This window comes from Papio anubis, chromosome 7 (assembly GCF_008728515.1).
Source record: "Papio anubis isolate 15944 chromosome 7, Panubis1.0, whole genome shotgun sequence".
Lineage (NCBI taxonomy): Eukaryota > Metazoa > Chordata > Mammalia > Primates > Cercopithecidae > Papio > Papio anubis.
Genome location: NC_044982.1, coordinates 156011560 through 156034808, shown reverse-complemented (window position 1 = coordinate 156034808; position 23249 = coordinate 156011560). Strand labels below are relative to the sequence as shown.

At 56.4% G+C, this 23249-nt stretch overlaps 1 protein-coding gene across 1 annotated transcript in view; it reads right to left on the bottom strand.

The window, feature by feature from the left end:
• The window catches only part of KLF13 (Kruppel like factor 13), a 50736-nt gene extending 27777 nt beyond the window's left edge, over positions 1-22959 (bottom strand). The window contains exon 1 of the mRNA XM_021940392.2: positions 22017-22959. Within this exon, the coding sequence (XP_021796084.2) occupies positions 22017-22593 (577 nt within the window). The 5' untranslated portion in view covers positions 22594-22959. The remainder of the gene's footprint in view (positions 1-22016) is intronic.
• Positions 22960-23249: the final 290 nt, after the last annotated feature.

Genomic DNA, 23249 nt, shown 5'->3' with positions numbered 1-23249 from the left:
CCTCCCTCTCCAATCCCAAAGCTTCATCTTTCTGTCCAGGATCCGTGGGTCCAGGGTGCCCAATATCCTACCACGACTGAGGCAGACCCTGGCCCCTTTCTGCCCTGTAATGGGCATATTGGCTTAAAAACAGGGGCCGCATGCTGTACCACTCTCTAAGTCTGGAATGACCGAGAGTTAGGGGTCATTTTCTCTAGGGCTTCACTCGGTGGAGAAAAGCACATCATCTCATGAAATGGGATTCATCCCATGAATCACAAATTCGGCAAAGGCTAGGCTACTCTGAGGACTTGGCAGCTTCAGCAACACTCCGAGTACTTTTGGTTCCGCCAAGAACACATGGCTGGTTACATTACACCATTCAACTTCATGTGGAGTTCCAGGGACATCTGAGCTCATCTGCTTTTCATTAATTCACACCCAAGTTCACACTGGCAGGAGGGGACCTGGAAGCTGTGAACCCCCTCCCCCAGGAAGCCCTCCAGGCCCAGGAGAAACAGGCTTAAAGCAGCCTGAGGATCTGAAGCCCCCTGCTCCCAGCATGGGTCACAGGCACAGGGGCACAACAGGTTTGGCTCATACTGACCTCACAGGGGCCCGGAGGACTTCTCCTGCAGACACCAGCCTACTTCCTCCCCACTGCATGCCAGGCACTAAGAGCAGAGCACTGCCCTTGCACTCATGTAGCCAGGACAGTGAAGTACCAGAGGCAAGGTGACTAACCACAGGCTGGCACCAGCTGGAGCAGACTGGGTCCCAGAGACTCATGTTGAGAGTCAGTGCAGAACGAGGCAAGCGCCCTCCAGATCCCCAGGTCCCCGGCACGGTGGCCGTTCCATCGAGGAAAGCGCTGCTGTACCACTGCCGCCTGACAGGGCACCTGCCTCTCACATGGCCCAGCCAGTGTCAGTCCATCCCAGGCTCCGGGGAAACACGTCATAATCTGCACAGGTGGCTCACAGGGAAAGCAGCGTCAGCCTCCCCTCCCTAAATGGGCAGCAGCATTGCCCTGGGTCGTGGGATTCCCCCAGATGAAGTGACAGTCACAGGCTGTGGCCCTACAAAGTTAAGGGGCAAAAAAGCTGCCATGAATGGGGAGAGTAGGCCTGCAGAGGATACAGTACCCCACCGCACCTCGCCATCTGCACTCCGTGGTTAGGCAAGAACGCTGAGCACTGTAGGCTGAATGTCCGTGCCTCCTGAAACCCACACCCTGCGGCCCTAACTCCCAGGGTGATGGGTGGCCTTAGGAAGTGGGGCCTTTGGAAGGTGATAAGATCGTGAGGACAGGGCCCTCCTTATGGGATGAGTGCCCTTAGAAAGGAGACCCCAGAGAACCCCCTCGCTCCTCTACCAGGTGATATTATAGTAAGAAAACAGCTGTCTACGAACCAGGAAGAGGTTCCTCACCAGATACACAAGCTGCCAGCGCCTTAATCTTGGACTTCCAGCCTCCAGAACCATGAAAATAAACTTGTTGTTTATTTGCCACCCATCTCCAGTATTTCTGTTACAGCAGCACACTGGGCCTACGCCACGGCTCTGGGGTGGTGCTTAAACTCTACACCGCCAGCACCGAGACACCCCGCTGGAGCCCAAGGCACTGTGGCCTGAGAGGCAGTCAGGACTCCAGGGTCTAAAAAATGCGGACATCGGTGGCCAGAGCAGGCAGGCTGCCGTGACTGCAGGGCCACACCCTTGGCTGCCAGGAGGGGCTTCCTGGGCTCCATGTTGGCAGGTTTTCAGTGAGAACAGGGCCAAGCAACAGTCCCGTCTGGGAAGCAAAACTGTGGGTGCCACTTAATTTCTTCTTTTAGCTTTTCTGTACTTAAATGGTCTGTAGCACATGTATACTTCAATAAGAAGTATGTGGTGCGGCGTGCGCATGTGCCTACGGACCATGCATGGTTTTTTCCTTTCGGAAGGCACTGGAGGCTGGGCTGACATAGCCAGGCCCTCTGGGTTCTGCCGCCCCTTTAGTGCAAAACCAAGATGAAGAGGGGCGCCTGTGCTCCTGTGTACTACTCCCTCTTCTAGACATCACCCTCCAGTCACCCTCCACAGTCATTCTGACAAGAGTAGCAAGTTTCCTGTCCCAGCTCCACAGGCAATCCACGGGGGGAGGAATGGCGTCCCGTCTTCCCACAAAGCCTGTGTGTTTTTCACTGTCCTCCACCAGCAAGTACACCTGGGGTTTGAGGCCTGCCTCCCGCCTTCAGAAAAAAAGTCCCAGAAAGTGCAGGAAGAAGCCTCCACACTGAGGGAGACTCATGTGGAGTGGCCAAGAAGGCCAGGCTGGAGACAATGAAGCCTGAGATCTGGAACGCACTGAGAAGTGCAGCTCTCTCCCTCATGTTGGGAGCGGGTCATCCTCAGGGGGTGTGGTCCAGGAGAAGCCAACAACACACCTTCCTGTTCCACCAGCGTTGCAGCCACTATAACAGAGGCAGCCCCCAACCCCTGCAGCCTATATGCCGCCCCAGGGCCCCAGAGGCTGGAGGGCGTGGGAGAGCAGACATAAGAGGTTGGGCCCCCCTCAAGTTGCTGCCACAGGATGGCAGCATGGGGGCCTTTGGGCCCAGCCACTGAGACACCCACTTCTCCTTTAACCATTTCTTGCCTTGACTTCCCAAGCCACACTGCCCCTGCCTCTCTCCCCTACCCTGCGGCTCCGCTGGCTAAGCGCCTGCTATAGGAAGCCCCCATCCCTCATGAGCAGCACTTCCAAGGCAGAGTCACCCCCTGGGCCCCACATCCTGTCTCTCATCACCACAGTCAAGGTGGGGCCCCTCCCAGCCCAGCCTGAGGGTCCCCTTTGACGCTAGCACACACAGGTTCTAGAAGGCTTGCCACCCACGCGCCGCAAAGCCTGGGTAGCTCCTCTCTGCCTCCAGTCTCCACTGCCCACCCCCAGCCTCGCCTCAGGGGGAAGCCTGTTCACAGCTCCCCTTCCCCACCACGAGAACCAAGAACAGCCTCTTCCTGAGGTGTGATGTCCCGGTGGGGCTCAGCAAAGAAGCTAGTCGCCCTGATCCCTCCAGGGGGTTCCCAGGCCCTGCCAAAGAAGCCTTTTTCTGGGAAGGCTGGTGCTACCAGCAGAGCAATGAAGGGGGAATGCCTGCTGATCCCAGGAGGGTGTCCAAACCCTGAATTCCCTGCTTGACCTTCTAGCTTCACAGGTCCTCAAATCCTCCTACCTGCTTGGGCTCGGTGCCACGCCCTGTCACAGACCTGACCTCGTCCCAGCCCCGATGACAGCCAGCAGGTGGGGGAACCAAGGTCCTCATCCATGCTTGCTAACACAGTCTGCTCCTGCCCCCAGACTCAGGACCCTACGCTGCCCCTCTCCCCTACTGGCCCACCCAACCCACACGTCCAGTCTGCATCTTCCCAGACCCTCCCTGATGCCGCCAGCACAGAGGGTGCGGAGTGGTGGCAGGCAGGAGCCTGGCCTGCAGGCCAACAGCCCACCTATGGCAAGCAGGAGCCCCAGCCCCACCACCAAGTGCCTGGGATGTCCCTGTCTAGAAACAGAAAGATTTCGAGGCACAGGTGGTATTTTCATTTCTTCTTCCAGTTGAAGGCGATGCCTTTAAAAGAGAAAGAAAGATACGGAAGTAAAGGCTGCTGTGTGACACAAACGTCAGCCCGGGGGCCTGCAACGAGGGGACGCCCCATTTCCTGAGAAAGCTGGGGCAGGGGGCAGCAAGAGGCCTTGGGGCTCCGGCCTGGAAGCCTGTGAAGAGGAAGAAGAGAACCCGGAGAGGAGCTCCTACCCGGCTGTGGCCTGGGGGCTTTCCACAGCTGTGTGGGTGGCCACAGTTCCAGGGTGGCTGAATATTGGTAACGGGGTGGGGGGTCCATCATACTCTTTACCAAAGAGGATGCGTCAGGTCAGAGTGGACCAGTCCAGAAGGGGAAGGACAGCAGCTGCTGTGCAGGAGCTCAGGCCTGTGGCCAGGGCGAGGGGCCCATGTGGAAATCTCTCCTTCTGGCCTCAGAGAAAAGCAGAGGACAGGAGGTCGGGGGAGAAGGTTGTGAGTTTCAGAAAAAAAGAACAGGTGCTTTCTGGAAGCCACAGATGGGTAATCTTCCCAGAAACAGAGTCAAGATCATTGACCTGGTGTTCTGTGCAGAACAGCTCTGGGTTCCCGTCAGGGTTCGCGGGGGCTCCTGAGAGAAATGCCTGGGCCGTGGGCCTCTCAGCGTGAGGCAGGCATCTGTACAGAGGGGCTCACGCAGGCCTGTGCCAGATGCCGGCGCACAGGGGCACACTTGTGGAGCCCCACTCCCTCTGAGCTCAGATACTCTCCCTCTAGAACCAGAACCCCTAATAGTGCCTACAAACGGTACCCTCCAGGCAAAAGAGACAACCAGGGGTGAGAGGTGGGGAGCAGCTGCAGCCCTCCCCAGCAAGTCATTTGCCCCCGGTAAACTGACGGTGCAAATATGACCTCGTGTGGCCCACAGCATCTGACGACTTGACACCAGGCTGGCAGGGCAGACGCCCGGGTCAGAACTAAGCACACTAAGCCCTGGCGTGGTCAGTCTCAGCCTGCGGCCTCACAACTGCAACAGCCAGGCACGACGCTGCCCACGCAGGGCCACTGGGAGACAAGAGCAGGGCAGGGTCCCGTGGTGAGGGGGCTGGGGGCCAAAGGAATGGTGCACCTCCTGGGCTTTCTCCACCCCACCCAATCCTCACACTCACGGGTGTCCTGTCAGTTTCAGGAGGGGACCCTGCTACACTCCTGGAGATCCTCTGCTGCTTGCTGGTGGGCACGCGGTGGTCACTCAAGGCAGGATCTGGCCCCAACTCCAGTGCTTTCCAGGCAGGTACCCAAAGGGGCAAGACGCAGGCCAGAGGTACAGGAGGGCAAAGGCAGGCTGGGGTGGGGACACAGGCCTCCAGGCCCCCAGAGCAGCACACATGGCCCTGCTCTCAGATACCACACCCTCAAGGGACAGAAACACCAGCCAAGGCCAGGCCCCTCATGACACTCAGGCAAGGAGTGAGGAATGCCCAAGACCCCGCTCCACCCCTGTCCACCGACACCCCACAGTCCCAGCCCGATGCAGCACGCCTGCCTGTCCTGCTCCTCCCCTGGCTCTGTCCGGGATCTCACAGCTGCCTCCTCCTGACCAGCCCTATGGAGCCCAGACCCACCGCCCGACCTGCTCAAAGGTGGGGAGACCAGGGTGGCACCCTCAGAAGGGCCAGGAGCGGACCCTGACTCACACAGCCTGGAAGGCACCTGCCCCAAACTGCAACAGCTCACACTCGCTGGCCAGCCCCCAAGGTTGGCTTGTACCTAGCCTGGCTGTCCTGGGCTGAACCCTGGAACCTTGGCCTGCTCCTGGTTACTTGCGGCCCCTCCCTCCCCACTCAGGCAGCTTCCTTGGGGAACCCAGGGAGGATCCCGCACAGCCCCAGGACAAAGTCAAAACCCCTCCCACCCTCATCCTGCCCCACCCGGCAATCCTCCCAGCTCTTTCTGCACTGGATTCCAGAAGATTTTGTAAAAAGAAAGGTTCCATTATGTTTTGAATAAAAATCTGAAAATCTGTAAACCCAAGGACCAGAACTCCTTCTCCACATTCTTACAGCAAATTCTATAATGGTCCCTTGGGGGGTCTCTCCCTCCCCATTGGCCCAAACCCCCACAACCCAGAAGAGAAACAGGGCCCTTGGCCTGGCCCAGCCCAGTCTCAGCTTCTAAGCAGCAGGTGACCCCTTTTGCCATGGGCCAGCCATGACAGTGGGGTGAAGTCACCCCCAAAGGCCACCAGCCAAGGCACTGAGAAGTCAAGCTTGGCAAATGTCTGGGGTGGCTGGGGATTCCTGGCCTTGGTGCCTGGCACCCCTGCCACCTCCCCTGGAGCCCCTGCCAGCCAGACACATGAAAACGTCCAGCCATGGCATGTTTTCAGAGTATGCCCTGGCTTAAAAGGCAGGTGAAGGAGGCCACTCTCTGCTGACACTCCTTCAGTCCTGCCCCAAAGAGGGGCACGCCTAGGTGCCCACTATCCTCCTGACACAGGCTGGAGGGGAGAATCTGGGATGGATGCATCTGCACAGAGATGGGTACGGGTGTGGGGAGAGCCCCACCTCTGGAGCTGGAGTGACAGGCCCCGGGTGGTATGGGTACCCAGAGCCAGCTGGAGGTAACTGCTAAGTACTGGCAGGTGTTTGCCCCAGGGGGTTGGAGAACATCCCCCAGGGCCAAAGTCACCCGAGAGCCAGGCCATTTGTGCAGAGTAAGTATTTAGGGCAGCAACCAGGCACGGGTGACTTGCAATGTGTGGCTCTCCTGTCTCTGCTGCGGTCTCACAGGGAGAAACACTGAACACATTATACAAAGACTGACAAGTGACCAAAAGTATGGGTGGGGACAGGGGATCAAGAGGTCTCCCAGGGAAGACTAAGGAGCAGGTTAATTCGTACACCAGAGCCTCAGACCTCTCCAAGGAGACCTTCCCTGTGGAGTCACGGTGACCCGCAGTTAGTGGGAATATCCCCACACCAGGACTCAGCTTGGCCTGAGGGCTGCGTGCGCTGTTGGAAAGCCAGAGCTGACCAGCTCTTAACAACAACAGGCAGTTTAAGTTGAAAACTTTTCCAGGTCATTTCTTGAAGCTGGAAATTATCGCCTAACGTGAAATTCAGTTCTTGCTCCTGTGGTTCAGGAGACTGACAGCAAGGGTGGGCACACAGACTCTGCCAGGGCCCGTCAGCACCCAGGCCCCTGTGGATCCCCACTGAAGGCTGGATGCACCCTTCATGCCTCCGTGCCTTCTCCCTTCAGGTGAGCAGCCTGAAGGCTAGTCTCCTTCCCACTGCTAGGGGCCGACACCTGGTGGGAGGTGTGCAGACTTAAGACTGCAGGAGGCTGTTTGGGAGGCTGTGTGCACCCAGCCTGTCTGCGGGCACTGTGTCCCGCCTTAGGGATGGGGACAAGTCTGAAGTCCCGAAGGCATCTGCGTCTGCAGAACATTCAAATGCGGCCACCCCAGACCCTGCCACTGTTTCTCCCAGGATGGTGGCTGCTGCACTCCTGAGCCGGCGGGCCCTGTCCAAGGGTGCAGGACAGTCCCCAGCACAGGCGCCACTCTACACCCAGTCACGCAGAGCAGAAGAGACAAAAGGCCACTCACGACCACAAGAGCAGAGCACGAGACAGTATGTGCCTCAGTGTCCTCCTTTCCCCAAGCACAGGAGCCTGGCCAGCAGGCGGATGTGGAAACCCCATGGCCAGGAAAGGCCCCGACCCCCTCCAGCAGGCTGGCCCTGCCTGGGGAACACGCACAGTGTCCGCGGAGCAATCAGATGCCGGGAGAGCGAAGAAGGCCACGCTCTCCTTAGTCACTCCAAACGTTCACCTCCGACCACAGGAAGCACTTCCATACCAAATACACTCACAGGAAGACGGAAATCAAGCAGGAAAGGGGTGCAAAGGCCCGGCTCAGCAGCCAAGAGGCCAGCCTCAAGAAGGCCTCATGCTTCCCTTTAGGAAACAATCCTCATATTTGCAAACATAGAACTGCTGCCCCAAAAAAGAAAGAAAATAAAGGAAAAAATACATATATCCGCAGATGGCCCAAAGCTCATGAAGGCAATTACTCCTGTAAACAAGAAGTGGAATGCCTGTGGAAACGAGCGAAGCCCAGGCAAGACACAAAAATAGCAAACCTAAGTCCTGAGTGGGATTCTCTGGGCTGCTGATGGCTGAGATGCCGACGGCAGCGATGAGCTCGCCCCACTTATAAAGGAGCTGTTATAAAGCGGTCGGGTGAGGCAAGTTTTGCTGCAAACAAGATTTCTGTTGTTCTCTACTGAAGAGCTGTCAGTTAAGAAACCCATCATGGTGCCTGGGCCTTGGGAGGGGAGGCGGGCCACCCAGCAGGGCACTGCGTCCCTGGGAGTGCAGCCGGCATTCTCACCCAAGACTGCCTGGTCTCAGAAAGTCCTTCCCTTGGGGTGGGGTCACTCGGCAGGACTAGCATGGCCACCTGCAGGCACAGTCTCTCCTGTCCCTGTGAGACTGCCCAAGACTGCTGACACAGGGTGCAGGGTGCAGGGCAACCTTCAAGCCCACCTCAGACAGGTGGACTTGTCCAGAACTGTTCTGACAACTGGGAACTCAGTCTTTCACCTTGAGGTTGAGGTTTCCGTTCAGCTACTTCTGCTGATTAAAGAGTTTGGCCAGGTACAGCTTGTTGGTACCCGAGAGGGGTTGGTTACCTGGTAACACGTGAGGCTCACCTGAGACGGGGTCACCACTCCCTAGTCTGAGCATGCTTGATGCCTAGCAACACGGTCTCCATAGCAACAACAGGATGCTCACAGGAGCTCACAGACTGTACCACTTTCCTGCAACCAGTCTGGGTTTATCCAGGAGGATACAGACACAGAAGCTGAGGCTGGAGATGCCGGGAGCTTCACCCCACATGCTGTGTCACAGGGTGACTCTTGGAAGTGGGGCTCAGGGCAGGCTGTGAAGATCCTGGAAAGTGACCCAGCACCTGCTTTAACACAGTAGTTCTGGGCTGGGTGTGGTGGCTCACACCTGGAGTCCCAGCACTTTGGCAGGCTGAGGTAGGAGGATAGTGTGAGCCCAGGAAGTTTGGGGCTGTGGTGAGCCAAGATCGTACCACTTTGCTTCAGCCTGGGTGACAGACTGAGACCCAGCCTCAAAAAAAAAAAAAAAAAAAAAAAAAAAGTTCTGAATTGTCCCAGTCTCAAAAGAAAAAAAAAGGTTCTGAATTGTCTGAGAAGACAGCAAACCTGTCTGTTCATTCAGGTGCCCATGAACAATACTGCAGGGGGTGAAATTCTGCTCTTGCAAGTTAATCACTACTTACCTTACCCGACACACACATGAACACACACGCACACATCCCTCCTACTGGGTGCCTTACCCACGTTCTACCCCTCTGCTCCTAGAGGCAGCATGACCAGACCTATTTCACAGTGAAAACCCAGAGCTGGGTTCAGCCTGTCCCACTCTGAGGCCAGGGCTCTTCATCACTACGCCACAGTGCCTCTGTTTAGATAACAAAGAATGATCAGACAAGAAGGCCTTTCTCTGATGAAAAATAAAACACTGAGAGGCTCCCAAGGAAGGTCATGCGAACACAACATCTGTGGAGTCAAACTTCCAAGAGGTGGTCCAATAAGAAAGACACAGCAATGACTCGGGGCTCCAGGTCCAGAGCCCAAATTGTCAGGATGAACACAGTGCACAGGGGCGCTGGGTCCCCCGAGAAACTCCCAAGTGTGCTCATGTTTTGGACTCCTTTAACATGTTCCAATACTATTTCAATACCTTCGACTTGAGATTTTTTTCTTGTTTTTAAGACAGGATCTCCCCGTGTCGCCCAGGCTTGAGTGCAGTGGCAAGATCGTGGCTCACTGCAGCTGCCACCTCCTGGGCTCAAGTGATCCTCCTGCCCGCAGGCTCCTGAGCAGCTGGGACTACAGGTGTGTGCACCACCATGCCCCGTGGAGTCTCACTATGTTGCCCAAGCTGGTCTCGAACTTCTGGGTTCAAGCAATTCTCCGGCCTCAGCCTCCTAAAGTGTTGGGATTACAGGCATGAGCCACCATGCCCAGCACGAGTTTTTTCTTAAATACTATAAAAAGTATATTCACCAGGAAAAAAAAAATCAAATTCTGCATACATCTTTGAAAGGGGTGATGTTAGCAGGACTGTTTCTGCTTTACAAAGAGAGAAAGGATGACAAGAAAGGAGCTGAGCACCCAGGTGAGGATGGATGCTGGGGCCCTCGCCACAGCCCTGTGCCACCCAACTGCAGGCGAGTTGCCTGTTCAACAGGGAAACCTGGAAAGGCCAGGAGGCTTGGGGTGTGCACAAGCAACACCAGGGACTCATTCTAAAACAAATGCAGCAAATCTGAACATTTTTTTTAGTGCTGAGCTCGCTTGGCAACTGCCACGGCAGCTGCTGCAGAGAGAGGCTTTTGAGGCAGGTTCATGCCTGAGGATGGCCGTGAGGGCAGTGGAGAGAGGACCCAGGAGGCAGCCCAGCCCAACTCAGCACATCCTCAGCCTGCCTCAGTCGTGAGAAGGGACCCAAATAGACCTGCAGGCCTACAATGAAGACGAGACCCTGGAAACAAGCCTAGAGGCAGAGAGGCTCACAGGCCACACCACCCACCAGGGCAAGCTGGGTCAGCCCTACTGATAGTAAAATAAACAAAGCCACTTCCCCTGGGTCCTCACCTGGCTCCTCCTTGGGGTGGGTGACTCTCTACAAGATAATCCATGGGTGGGCAGAGCAGGGAAGCCCAATGAAATCCAAGGTGAAGGGTCAGGCCTGTGCGAGAGCCTGCTGCTGCATCTCCCACAGCAAAGTGCCACCTGGGGCACTCCCACGAGACAGCAGGCGGGGGGCGGGAGGCCATCCACTGGGCGCAGCCAGCCCAGGCTACCTACGTGAGCAGTTAGAATTTAACAGCAACCACCAACAAGGTATAAACAAGCACATGCCCTGACCTGCAGGGAGGGGGCCAGGCCTCTGGCAGGAGAGTCCAGCACTGGGTGGGAGGGCGCTCCTCAGGCTCAGTCAGACTCATCAGCCTTCAGACAGCTTCTGGAAGCACCAGTTATGGGTATCTGAACACCCAACAGGGGAAAGGCATCTCCCCAAAATTTTCCATGGAACTTAATTAGCCTCGAAGCCAATAAAATCCTGGTGTGGTGTTTACGTAAGAACGTCTGGTCCCTGGATTGTGGCCAGTGCTCTCCCAGCCTCCCGTGCCAGCTGTCGGCAGCGGGGGGCCCTCTTTGCTGCCCCCGCACTGCCTCACCAGGGCCTCGCCACCGTCTAAAAGAAAAGTCAATGAATCACTAAAACATTCCTCCTATAAAGGGAAGACAAATGTTTATTAAGAAATTATAGAAACCAGGTCAGACATTTTGGTATCTTAGTCATTCTTGCTAATTAAAAAAAAAAAAAAAAAAAAGGAAAAAAATCAAAATAGAAACCCATCCTAGAAACTTGAGACAACGGGAACTTCTCTAGCCAGGAGCACTTGGAGCTGTGGTACAGCCCAGTTGCCAAGGCAACCCAGTGTTTACCTCCAGTTCTGCTGTGTAGGAGGACCCTGACCATGAGCAGGGACAGTCAGCCAAGCTACCTCCTCCCAACACCCCAAGGGACAGGCCGCCAGGGCATCCCCAGAGGGCGGAAGGAGGAAGCCACAGCCTCCCCCACAGTGTCTCCCAGGCTGAGCAGCTACAGACAGCACAAAGGAGGGGTACCTTCCCCCTCTCTCCTCAGGCCCCCTGGGGTCTGCTCCCCTGCATACCCACCCACCTGCTTGTCCTGAAAATCCCTCAAGGCTCTTAAAGAAATGCTGAGATCCCAGAGTACAAGGGGGAGTAGGGGAAGTGAGAATGGGGCCACACTGAACCTCAGCTGGGCAGCCAAGGAGTTCAGTTCCCATGCATTAATCTGGCCAGGGCCAGGATCCCAACAAGTCGCTGGCCCCCCTGGTTTGCAGAGGAGGAGCAGAGAGACCAGGGGGCAGAATGGCCCAAGATGGAGTGCCCCATCACGGACTAATGGTACACACCTTCAGGCATGGCTCCAGGGTCCCACCCTCCATCCTGAAGGCTGGTTCTGCCTACACAGCCACGGCTGGGCACGCACTGCTGCTTCCTACCCTGCTCTTGTAGAGACGGGCCTTTAAGTGATGCAGCCCCACTGGGGTTCATGGGGCTGGGAGAAACAAACATCGTGCTGCAGACTGCACCACCTGGCCAGACGCCTCCACACTGGGTTCCTTCCAGTGGAACGATTGTTCTGAGACTTGGCTACATGGCTGACCACATGTGCATGTGCATACACAAACACACACACACACACGCACGCAAATACGGGCATATACACACACACACGCATACATATGCACACACTCACATAAGTATACATCTTCCAAGGTCATGTGCGGTGCTACATGTGCAAAGGAATTCCAATGCTTGGTTCATAATCCAGGGCAACTAGGAAGATCAGGGAAACAAACTTTGAAGTTTCTCAAAGGCTGAAGTGAGTAAACTTAAGAATGATACAATTTGTCCAAAGCAAACTGCTAAAGTGTACTACCCAGCCCATCATTAGGGAAACTTCAAATCACAAGCTAGAAGTAGCCAAGGCTGTATTTCCTGTAAGACTCTAAAGCCTGACAGTAATTCAGGACAACCACCCACCTGCTCGCCAACACAGCGGCTCTATACCTGTGACAGTAGACACTGAAGGTCTCCTGCTCTGTCAGCCGCAAAGGGGACACGGTGTAAAGTGCTAAAACTAATTTCAACCTTGATAAAACACGGTAGCCTGCAAAGCCCCTCAGGCTTCCCCAGAGAATGCCCTGGCACCTTAGGCCAAGCAGCAAAATACAGCCATGCACCACATAACGACATTTCAAACAATGACAGTCCATGTGGGATGACAGGCTGGTCCCATAAGATGATATCCTGTTTTAATTGTACCTTTTCTATATTTAGATACAAAATGCTTATCACTGTTACAGTTGCCCACAGTATTCAGGACAGTACCATGCTGTACAGGCTTGTACCCTAGAAGCAATAGGCTACACCATACAGCCTAGGTGTGCAGTAGGCTATGCCGTCTAGGTGTGTATAATAAGTACATTCTATGACGTTCACATGAGGACGAAACTGCCTAACGACACATTTCTCAGAACGCACCCCTGTCATTAAGCAACCTATGGCTGTAATTTTAGAAAGGGCCTGCCATGCAAGCAGAAAAAAAGGGCACTCTGGAAAAGATAGTAAAACCTTGGGCATCTTCCCTCTGAACGTACAGCTGCAAGGGGCCAGAGTCCCTGTGGGTCCTCACGTGCTGCTGTGTGAGGCGTCCTCCTGCCACCATCCCTGCTAAGAGACAAAAACGACAACTGGTGGACGAGCACAGCAGAATCCTTCCACGTGTAAGGCGGGCAGAGGAAGGAAGTAAGACCCAGCAATGGGATGGAGGGAATCTGAGTTCCTGCCTGCCCTGCCCCGGGCCACTTAGCATGCCTGGCAGGAAAGGGACATGGGGGCAGATGGCACCCCTATGGATGCCTTCAATGACCAGTAGGCAAACCAAATACGGCCAGTCATGCAGGTGAGGACAACAGGCAGTTAAGTTGGGAGAGCAGATAGGCCAAAATATGCAAAGTAAGACCATAGAGAGTCTGCCAAACCCTCAGACTGTGTGTCACATTTACATATCCCAGATTCAGATGTGTGGCAACCATGTCATTAACTCCCATTTATCTGCCCTGGTCCATGACAATGTGTTGGGGTTTGTTGTTGCTATGATGCCCGGGTGCACCCCAAGGTGCTGACTCCAGCTCCCAGATCCTGGCTTTGAGCAGCACCCCCAGCCAATGGCCCGGGTGAACAGCCTTCACCTTTCCGGTAACCCGAGACCAATGACCTGCTGGACCCATGCCCTCTGCCCCACTCCCAGTGGACAAAGGAGTCAGGTTCTGAACTTACATATGCCTTTGCTCTATTTCCAATCTCCTTTCTAACAATTCCTTGCAGACACCCCTATTCATGCTCCGCCATTAACTTTAACTTCCACCAATAGCCCTAAACCAAGTTCCCTTTATTCTTCTTCTTTACAGTGAACATTTAGACAATAAAAGAGTTAAGACAAGTAGAAAGTCTCGGAGAATATTAGAGGAGGAAATGTTGGCTGTATCACAGGCCCTGCACATACTTAGGTGTGGCCCAAGGACTCTGAGATCTCGCTAACCCATGCATACCTGTTAGATCTCCAGGGAGCACCTGACCACCTCCCACATACCAGGACACCTGGCCTCGCCATCCACAGCTTGGACCCACATATGGAAGCACAAGGCTCCTGCCATCCCCAGTGGCCATAGGCCTTGGGGTCACTGCTCTGTTCACAGGCTCTCCTTACTCCAGGAGGAAGGCAGATGAGTCCTCCAACGAGGCCAGACCAGGAAAGGATGGTAGACCCCCAAGGATTAGCTGCCAGTGCTCCAAAAGGGAGTGAGGAGGCCCCAACCAGGGCCCTGGCCACTCGCCAGGCTGCTTAGGCATCACCTCACCTCCCATGTGTGTCCCGTGGACGCTGGGGTCGGGGGAGAAGTTCCAGGTTCCTCTGAGCCCACATCATCCTCTCCCCACTTCCAAGCTTCCTTCCACCTGGCCTGCGCTCACAGGAGACAGGCACGTGCCACAACTCCACCTTTAGAAGCTTCTCCTGAGACAGGAGGCCAAGGTAGGCTCTGAGCCACATGCTCTTTGGTGAGCGATTTTTGCTTTGGGCCTTCAATTCATGCAGAGCTCTTTCATGCTGCAGCGTGGGCTCCAGCTTCAAGGAGACAAGCCTGTGCCCTGTGCCTGGGGACCCAGGGTCACCCATCCATGCAGAGTAGGCCACACCCCTGTGGCACCAGCACAAGGACATTTAATCTGAGGCATCAAGCCTCAGTGCTTCTCCAAACAAGTCACCTTGGGACAGACTGGCCAATGGCCACGGAGTGTAGCCAAGTTTCTGGTTAGCAAGTGTTTTTGTGATGAACTTCAAAAACGGAGAACAATAAACAGAATCCTCCCCCTGCCAAACGCTCTCTCTGTCTTGTTTGTCCAGAATGATGTTGGTAAAAACCAGGGACTGGTCAAGGCTGAGTTTCTGGTGCTTGGTGCCATGCTGTGCCCTCCCCCCACCCCACCCCTGCCACCACACACACACACACACGCACGCACACACACACAATGCTTAACAGCAAATGGTGATCACAGCCTGGCCCCGCATCAGGAGGGGAACTGAAGCAGTGTGGAGGACACAGGAGCCCGGTCCCTCTGCTGGGTAGGGCAGCGGGGTGCGAAGGCAGAGCCCCTTCACCACAGCCCCAGTTTGAACTGAGCAAACTCCACGTCTCACCCAAGAGCCTGACTCACAAACAGCTGATCCACATTGGCTGGGGGTGAAGACGGACTTAAGATCTAAAACTGAACTAGAAATCAGAGGTTCCACATAGCCACTATGTTCCAGGTGTGCATGCTCCTCTGTTCAGCAAGCATGAGCAGGGTGCCACGTCCACTCACACACACACCCATATGTGTTTATACACATGTACGTGGATATGGAGGCATACGTGTGTGTTCATGGCCAAATGGCAGAGCTTTTGGTTGGGTGAGGATTTCTTCTGTGCCCAGTGCCCAATTGATGCCAAGAGTAAAACAAGTTCAAGTCTCCATCATATTGGCCCAGAAAAGTGTCCAAAGCCTTCTGAACTCGGTATCTCCCACCGCAAGGACTGCACTGGTGGCTGTCTCCATAACCCCATCCCCAGCCACACAGCACAGCGGCTGCTTTTGAATCGCCAAGCTGGAGAGAAGTTTATTCCCATCTCGACCGGAAGTTGACTTCTCAAGAAAATAATCCCATTTGGGGCTTTGAAAAGAAAGAAAAACAGGCTCAGGTGCGTGGACTTAGGATCATTTTTATTTCTTGAAAGCACATAAAGACCAGGACTTTGAGGGTGTCACCCGTCGTAGGCCCTCCCCAGCCCTGGGAGACAGGCTGCCTGTGGCACAGGGCCAGCATTCAGGTAGGCTGACCAAGAACACTCGCACAGCTACCCTTGCGCTGGCTATTCACACCACCTGGAGCCATTTTCATTCAAAGGAAAATCAGGGTGCCCTGCCTGTTTGGGGAAAGGAGCGCCCAGGCCTCCTCCAGTTGGTCCTTTGACTTCGAAAGCCTTCCAAAGCTGAACCCAACCCCCAACATCTGTCCAGTCAAGGAAGTTGGAAGATGGAGTAGAAACCAACCAGCTGGATGGAAGGGGCTGAGCCTGGCCGCCCACCTTAACCATGTGGTCCTGCAGTGGGACAGGCTAATATCCCATGCCCCGCCCCCATGATGCAATGGAAGTACCCAACATCACCTGTGCCATATTTTGGACCAAAATTTGTTTAAACCAGACCTGATCACGGGAAACAATCAGACCAATCCAGATTGTGAGTTGTTCTACAAGACAACTGGCTTCGGGCCTTCAAATGCCAGTGTAATATAATAAAAGACCAAAAGATGGGAAACTATCCTAAGCTAAGGGAAACTAAATAGGACAACCAAACACAACGTGTGATTGACTGGATCCTGAATCCTATAATGGACATTTTAGGAATCACCAGGGGAACTGAATAGGGACTGTGTATCAGGTAATATATAATTTAAAGAGAGAGGCGAGATGGAAAAGAGAGAAAAATATAGACAAAAAATTAAGTTTTCTTTCTTTAGAAAGAAAAAGGGAAGGAGGAAAGGAGAAAAACGTAGCAAAATATGACCCAATGACCCTATGGGAAGAGTACTGGAGTGTTCACTGTACTACTCCCTCAATCTTTAAGCAGCAGCAAAAATCTGTGCGGGAAGCCGTGTACCGGGGACATCCAGGTTTCTACTACCACAGGGCCCTGCTCACCTGCAGTCACCTGAAACACTGATCCAGACAGAAGTGGCAGTAGACACAGTAGGTACACCTACCTCAGAAGCGCCTGCCCAGGCGCAAGCCCCAGCTCCAATCCCTGTTCCACCCTCACTTACTGTGTGACCCTGGGCACGATTCCTAAGGCATCGAAGCCTTAGCTTATTTGAAATTTAGTAATAATAAGAGAGCCTACTTCACAGGGTCCTTGTGAAGATTAGATAGCTTGATGTAAACTAATACAAACAGAACGATGCCTGGCCCCTAGAGCAAACAGTCTGGAAGTCTTAGGATTGTGAGAGCTGAGTGCACCGTTCTAGAAGTTTTTATTTTTAAAACTATTTTAACTGCTTCCTGAAAACACAAACTGAACACACTTCACAGTGCCTTGGTATCTCAAGATCCCTGCTAGAGTGTTATTCATTCCAGGGTCTCTCATGCAGACCTCAGGGACTGCTGCGGAGACACATGTGCCCCTCCACAAATGGCCCCACACTTGTTCCAGTGCTGGCTGACTGTGGGGCTTCTTCATGACCCATTTAAACACACAGACTTACACATGCATATGTTAACAACCTACTGGTTTGTTTCCTCCCCTGCCTTTAGCTGCTATCCATGTATTTCGCCCTTCCCCAGTAACCAATCAGATTAAAACTATGTGTAAAGTGGGAGCCAACAGGACCTAAGGGCAGGAGGCTGTCAGAGCTTGAGAAGTAGGCTTCATGGCACCTATTCAGAAGGATTGTGTTCCAGACATGTGAAGCCCCAGACACAGGCTACTGGTTGAATGAACTGCCTCCTATCAGTTGGCTCAGGCAGCACACCCTCCAGCCCGCTTTCTGCGGAGTGGGGAGCGGGGGCAGAGACAGCACCACACCAGCCCCCACCCAACTGCTCCGGGGCTGAGAGCCCACCACACACTCTCCATCCAATCTCTGTAAAACCAGAACTGAAGATGGCCAGGAGAGCCAGCCACCAGGCGTGCGGGAGTGACAGTGGTTTTGCTGACACTGTTTTAAATGTTCTCAATGTTCTCACACACAAAAAAGGAGAACTGGGAGAAGTAAACATTTTCAAGAAGGTGGAGTGGTGACACAATAGGTCTCTCGCTCAGGGGAGGGGGGACCAACAACTGCAGTCTACTTCCTTTAAAAACATAACATAGTAACTCCACAACAAATTTCACCAACACTTATCAACCCTGTTAGCACCACCACTAGGTCTCAATCCTACAGAAATGCCAGCTCCCCTGCACCAAGACACACACACATCAGAGTCCAATGAAACACAACTTGTAATAGCGAAAAACAAAAAAGGCAATGTAGCTATCCTGTCCGTAAATGAAGGGTAAATAAGTTACAATACAGCCATATAACCACATCTTGGAATACCATGTGGCTGGGAAAAAGAATGAAGATGCCTCATTTAAGCACACACACCGAACAAAATGCCATCAGTGGGATGTTTGCTAGGATCCTATTTATGCATGTTTCAAAATGTCTATGTAGATACACATGTATGCATACGTGCAAATCCATCTAGAAGGTCTGTAAAGAAAACCACCAATGTGGGGTAACAGTGGTTTGGGGTGGTGCAGGCTGGCACCTCCCATGCTGCATACACTTCTGCATTGTTTCAGGAGTTTCACAACTAGGGCCACTGGTAGCCTGGGACTGCGAAGGTGTGAGAGGGAGGGGTGGAAGTGCTGAGCCCCTGGCCTGTGTGCGTCTCTGAACAAGGCACGGGCCACCAACAAGCCCGGCTTTACCCTGGGTAAAGGAGATCCCACCCAGATGTCCTCTGCTCTGCTTTCCGAGGCAGCATTAGGGAGCATCTGCAGGGTGCTCAGGGAACAGTGTGCTTGCAAACAAGCCTCTAAAGCCAGAGTGTGCCTTGGGGGAGGGGTCGCGATAATCGGTCAGGATCAAATCCCCGCTTCAGTGGGTAAAGATAAATTTCAGGTTAACCCCACCCAAATTATCACAGGAAATGGCTGACAGAATGTGATCTTGCTCTACTTCCCTCCTCCACCCCAAACAGGGCCAGGGGACCACAAACATGCTTCGGGTTCTGCAGGAGGGAAGGCTGTGTACACCACTATGCTCACCTTTCCGTGGAACCCCCAGAACCCAGACAGGGCCCAGCATGCAGAGAGATGTTTTGGCTCGAGCGCTGGAGGGAAAACAGGGCACAGAGCAGTTTTGAAAACAATTATTTTTGGGAACAAATAGGTAGATATGTATTCAGGGTTTCTCTGCCAAGAGAGACCAAGTGGCCATTCTGCTGGGAGCCTGCCAAGTCTCCCCATTCAGGACAACACGCAGGACCTCTCCAGAGGCAGGATCTGGGGAACCAGTCTGCCCTCAAGAGGGCCCCAGCCTGACCTATCCGAAGGTAAGTCCTTGAATTTCTGCATCAAAGCACCTCAGGCTCCAAGAAAATCTGCTCCTGGTCTTGCTGCTCCCCTATGCCCCTTTTAGCAAACTTTCCAGATCTGGCCTGGGAAGTTCTAACTGGCCAAATAACAAAGTAGCACGAGCTGCAAAGATGCTTTTCTAGGTTTGGTGTTATGCATTCGTTATAACATCAACAATTACCTAAATGTGACAGAGACCAATGTGTCCACAGAATAACTCCTGGGAGAGTGGGACTGGGAGACCACACTGCTACACAGCTAACCAGAACAGAAAGCTCTCAGCATGCAACCGTTCAGAGAGTGGGGGTGGAAAATCAGAGCAGAGCCGCGGCCAAGGGACCACAAGTGCCTCCAGAGTCAAGGCCGACCCTTGCATTTCCCAAAGGGTCCTCACATACTTGACCTCATTTCCCTGAAGACTTTGCAGGTGGTCAGGGCAGACATCACCAAGTTGCAGGGAGATCTGGGAACCGGTCCCTGGTCACAGAGGAAAAGCACAGAGCAGCTGGCTACCTTCCTGGTTTTGATATTCACCCTCTGCCATGAAATTACTGTGGATCCTGGAGATGCAGGAAGCGGCGGGGGCACCTTCCCGCACCTAATGGAGCACAGGGTTCGGCATGACCTCCGTCACTGACTGCAGAGACCCCACAATGCTGCTAGAGGCCCACAAACCACAGACACCTCAGAGCCCATGGCTGCAGCAAAGCTATCCCCTCGTGGCCTGCCTTCTCAGTCATCCCTGAGGGCTGCCTGGGTTTCTTCCTTCTGCAAGACGCTCCTCTTCTCCTTTGAGGAACACCAGTTACTTATGCTCTGCCCATCTGGGCAGGAACTGGAAATGGGCTTCCCAGGGGTGCCCTCCGCCAGATGCTGAACCACACTCCCTCCAGAGGCAGGTTTCTGGGCAGTGCAACCCTCATAATGGGTCACCTGGGGTACCGGTAACATGCATTCCCAGCTGCAGGCTAGAACGGGTCGGCATCAGGGGCCTGTAAGTCTGCATTCTTCCCAACTCCCCGCCACCCCGCTGCCGGAGCCCTGTGCACTCCCGACATGGAGGCCGGTTTCCACCCTGGAGGTAGCACTTCTGATGTCTGCACACCCGAAGGGTGGAACAGTTTCTCTGCTTCAAGAATGGACACTAGCACGCTGCAAACGCTCAAAGGGTTGGTTCTGTTCTCTTTTGCCTGCCTTCGGTTTCCAGGCGCTCCGAGGAAACTGGCCCCACCTATGGCGGGAGGCCCGAGTCTCCAGCGCCCCTGCACCAATATTCTAGTCAAGGGGCTCGCGCGGGGCCAGAGCCTGAAACCAGAGGTGAACCCACCAGGAAGACATCCCAGGGCTGAGGCCCTGACGAGCCGGCCCCGCCCACCACGGCGAGCCCCTCCCCTCGGCCACCCCCCTCCTCAATTCCCAGCTACCGGTGCTGCCGAGTGGCAGACCACCCTGACAGGGGCTGTAGAAAAATTTCCCAAACATTAAGTATCCCGCTCAACACGCGCATCTTCCCCCAAAGCGGATCTCAACCCCAGCCACGCCCCAAGCGCTGCCCCGACCCGATACTCAGGGTCCACCTGGAGCCGAGCCCAGCCTAGCCTTGCCTGGCCCCTCCCCCAGGGCCACACCCACCCTGCAGCCGCGTCCCGAGCTGAACTCTGAGTCCATACTGATCCCCACCCCCAACCTGAGCCCCCATACCCTTAACTGACCCCGAATGCCTAGAAATGGCCGTGCTCTCACTCTCTAGCCCATCACTTGCCACGCGGTTTGGGGCGGCCACAACAGCCTCCGGAGTGAAAGTTAGTCCGAAATTCGAAAGCCTCACCTGCAGACCTCGGGCCCTTTCAGTTCCAAATGTACCGGAAAAAAGGGGGCCTTCCGCTCTACGGTCTCCAAGGCTGCAGGTTCTTTTAATGCCTTTTAATCACTACGTGAACTATTTTACAAATGAGACACTACCACTCTTGGTCACAAGGCAACAATATTCAGTACATGGGTTTTGAGCCTGCCTCCCGAAGAGGTGAGTGTCACAGAAGAACTCACGTGAGCTCAGGGGAAGCATATAATTTTTCACACAAAAATGGGGGAGGATTGCCGTCCATTAACACGTTTTCATCTTTGTGTTAAAAACGAAACAAAAAGGGGGGGAGGGAACCGCCACAGATGAATCAAGTACAAAGTATCGGGCCGCGCGTGGGAACTGCTGCCGCTGGGCTGGCGGGGGCGGGCGGTGATCCCCAGGCTGGAGGCTCAGCGCCTGCCCTGGCGCAGGTGCCGCCCGCCGCGCACCGGCCCAGGGCAGGTGAGAGGTGGGCAGGCGAGAGGTCAGCACGGAGGACAGGCAGCAGCCAGGGCATTCCTTTCCGGAGAGAGCTGAGAGGCCGAAGAGCCCTAGGGCCGGGCGCGCCCCCGCCGGCCGACTGGGCGGGGGTTCCCACAAAGAGCCGCAGGCGGGGAGCGGGAGCCGGGACCGCCCCCCGCATCACCCAGCGCCGCCGCTGACTCTGGTTACGACAAATTAAACCTTAGAGCGCTGGAAAAATTACAGGAAGAAGAGAGCGGAGAATGTACCGAGTGGCGAAGGAAGCCTTGTCCCTACGTGAACTTCGCCCGCCGCGCGCCAGGGCCGGCCCCTCCCCTCCTGAGCGCGCGCCCGGGCGGCGGGGGAGGAGACTAGGAGGGACCCCGGAGAGCGTCCCCTGCCCCCGCTACCGGGCGCCCCACCGTCACGAGTGCCGCCTGCGGTCCACACCCAGGCTGTCCGCACCTGCCTACACCGCCCCCCGGCCGGGCGGGGTCCCCGCCCCCGACCCAGATGACTACATCCGCCCCCGCGGCCCCACCCGAGCGCGCCCGGGGAGGGGGCGTGCCCGGCGGGGGCGCGGTCGCCTGGCGGGCGCCGGCTCCAAGAGCCAGGACCCGCCTCGCACGGCGCGCGGGGCCAGCCGCGGGTTGGAGCGGCGGGGGAAGGGGCGAAGCCCCGGGCGTCCCGGCCCGCCCGGCCCCTACCTCGCGCCCCGCCGGCGGCTCCGGGGGCGTGGTCGGGCAGCTCGCACTGACCCCGTCCGCGCAATCCGGGCGCCCGCGCCGCCCCACTGACCTGTGTGAGTTCTCAGGTGCGCCTTGAGGTGCGAGGATTTCCCGTAAACTTTCTCGCAGCCCGCGTAGTGGCACTTGTGCTTCCTCTGCGGGGACTCGAGGTCGGCGCGACTTCGGCCCCGCCGGCCCCTTTGTCTGAGGCCGGGCTCGCCGTTCCCCGCGGGCCCCGGCTCCCGCTCGGGTTCCAGCCCCGCCTCGGGCTCCGGCTCGCTCCACGCCGGGCTGGGGGGCGCGGCCGCCGCGCCTTCGCCGCCGGGGGAGGCGGGCTCGGGGGCGGGCGGCGGCAGGCGGCAGGGGGTCCTCGCCTTCCGGGCCGCGGCGCCCTCCCTGCGCTCCGCCGGGACGGGCGCCGGTGCTTGCTGGTTGAGGTCCGCTAGGATCCGCGCCACCACGAAGAGCGAGGCGCTGTCCTTACCGTCGCGGCGCTCCTCGACGCGGGGCAGCGTGGGGGTGGCGGCCGCGGCCGCGCCCTCGGGCCGGGACTCCGGCCCCTCACGCGGCCCGTGCACGACCGCGCGGCTCGACATGGACACGAGGCACTCGGCGGCGAAGTGGTCCACATAGGCGGCGGCTGCCATGCTGCGGGCTGGGGCCGGCGGCGGTGCTCTTGCTGCGAGGCGTCAGCCGCGCATCCGCACCCACGGCCTCGGGAGAGCGGGCGGGGGGCGGGGGCGCGGCGCGCCCTCTCCTCGGGCTGGGCTGGGCTGGGCGCGCAGCCGCCTCTGCCGTCACCCGCGCGGCTCCGCGTCTGCGAGGCGCCGGCCCGGCCGGGCACCGAAGAGCGAGCGCATGGGGGGCGCGGACGACTGAGGTCCCCGCGCGGCGTCAGGGGCGGCCGGTTCTAAGGATGCCGAGCGGCGACGTTAGCGACCACCACGCCAAGTCGCGGCCGCAGCTTCGCCGCGCATTGTGGCAGGCGGGACAGCTGCCGAGCGCGCCGCGGCTCGGTGTGGGCGGCCCGGCCCCGGGGGTGGGCGGGGCCGGGGCCACATCTGGACCCGACGTCAGCCCCCAGCCACATCCTGGCGGCGCAGGTTACAGGCGGCGGCGGCCGCGGGGAGCTGCGCGCGCGAAGGGGGCGGGGAGCCCAGAGCGCGCACCGGAGGAACGGAGGGGTCGCGTGCCCGCGCCTGGGGAAGGGGGCGTGACCGATTGCCGGGACGGACGCCATTGGTCCGTGAGTGCACGGCCAGGCCAATCCGGGCCGTTAGAGGGGCGTGCCCGGTCCCGGGGC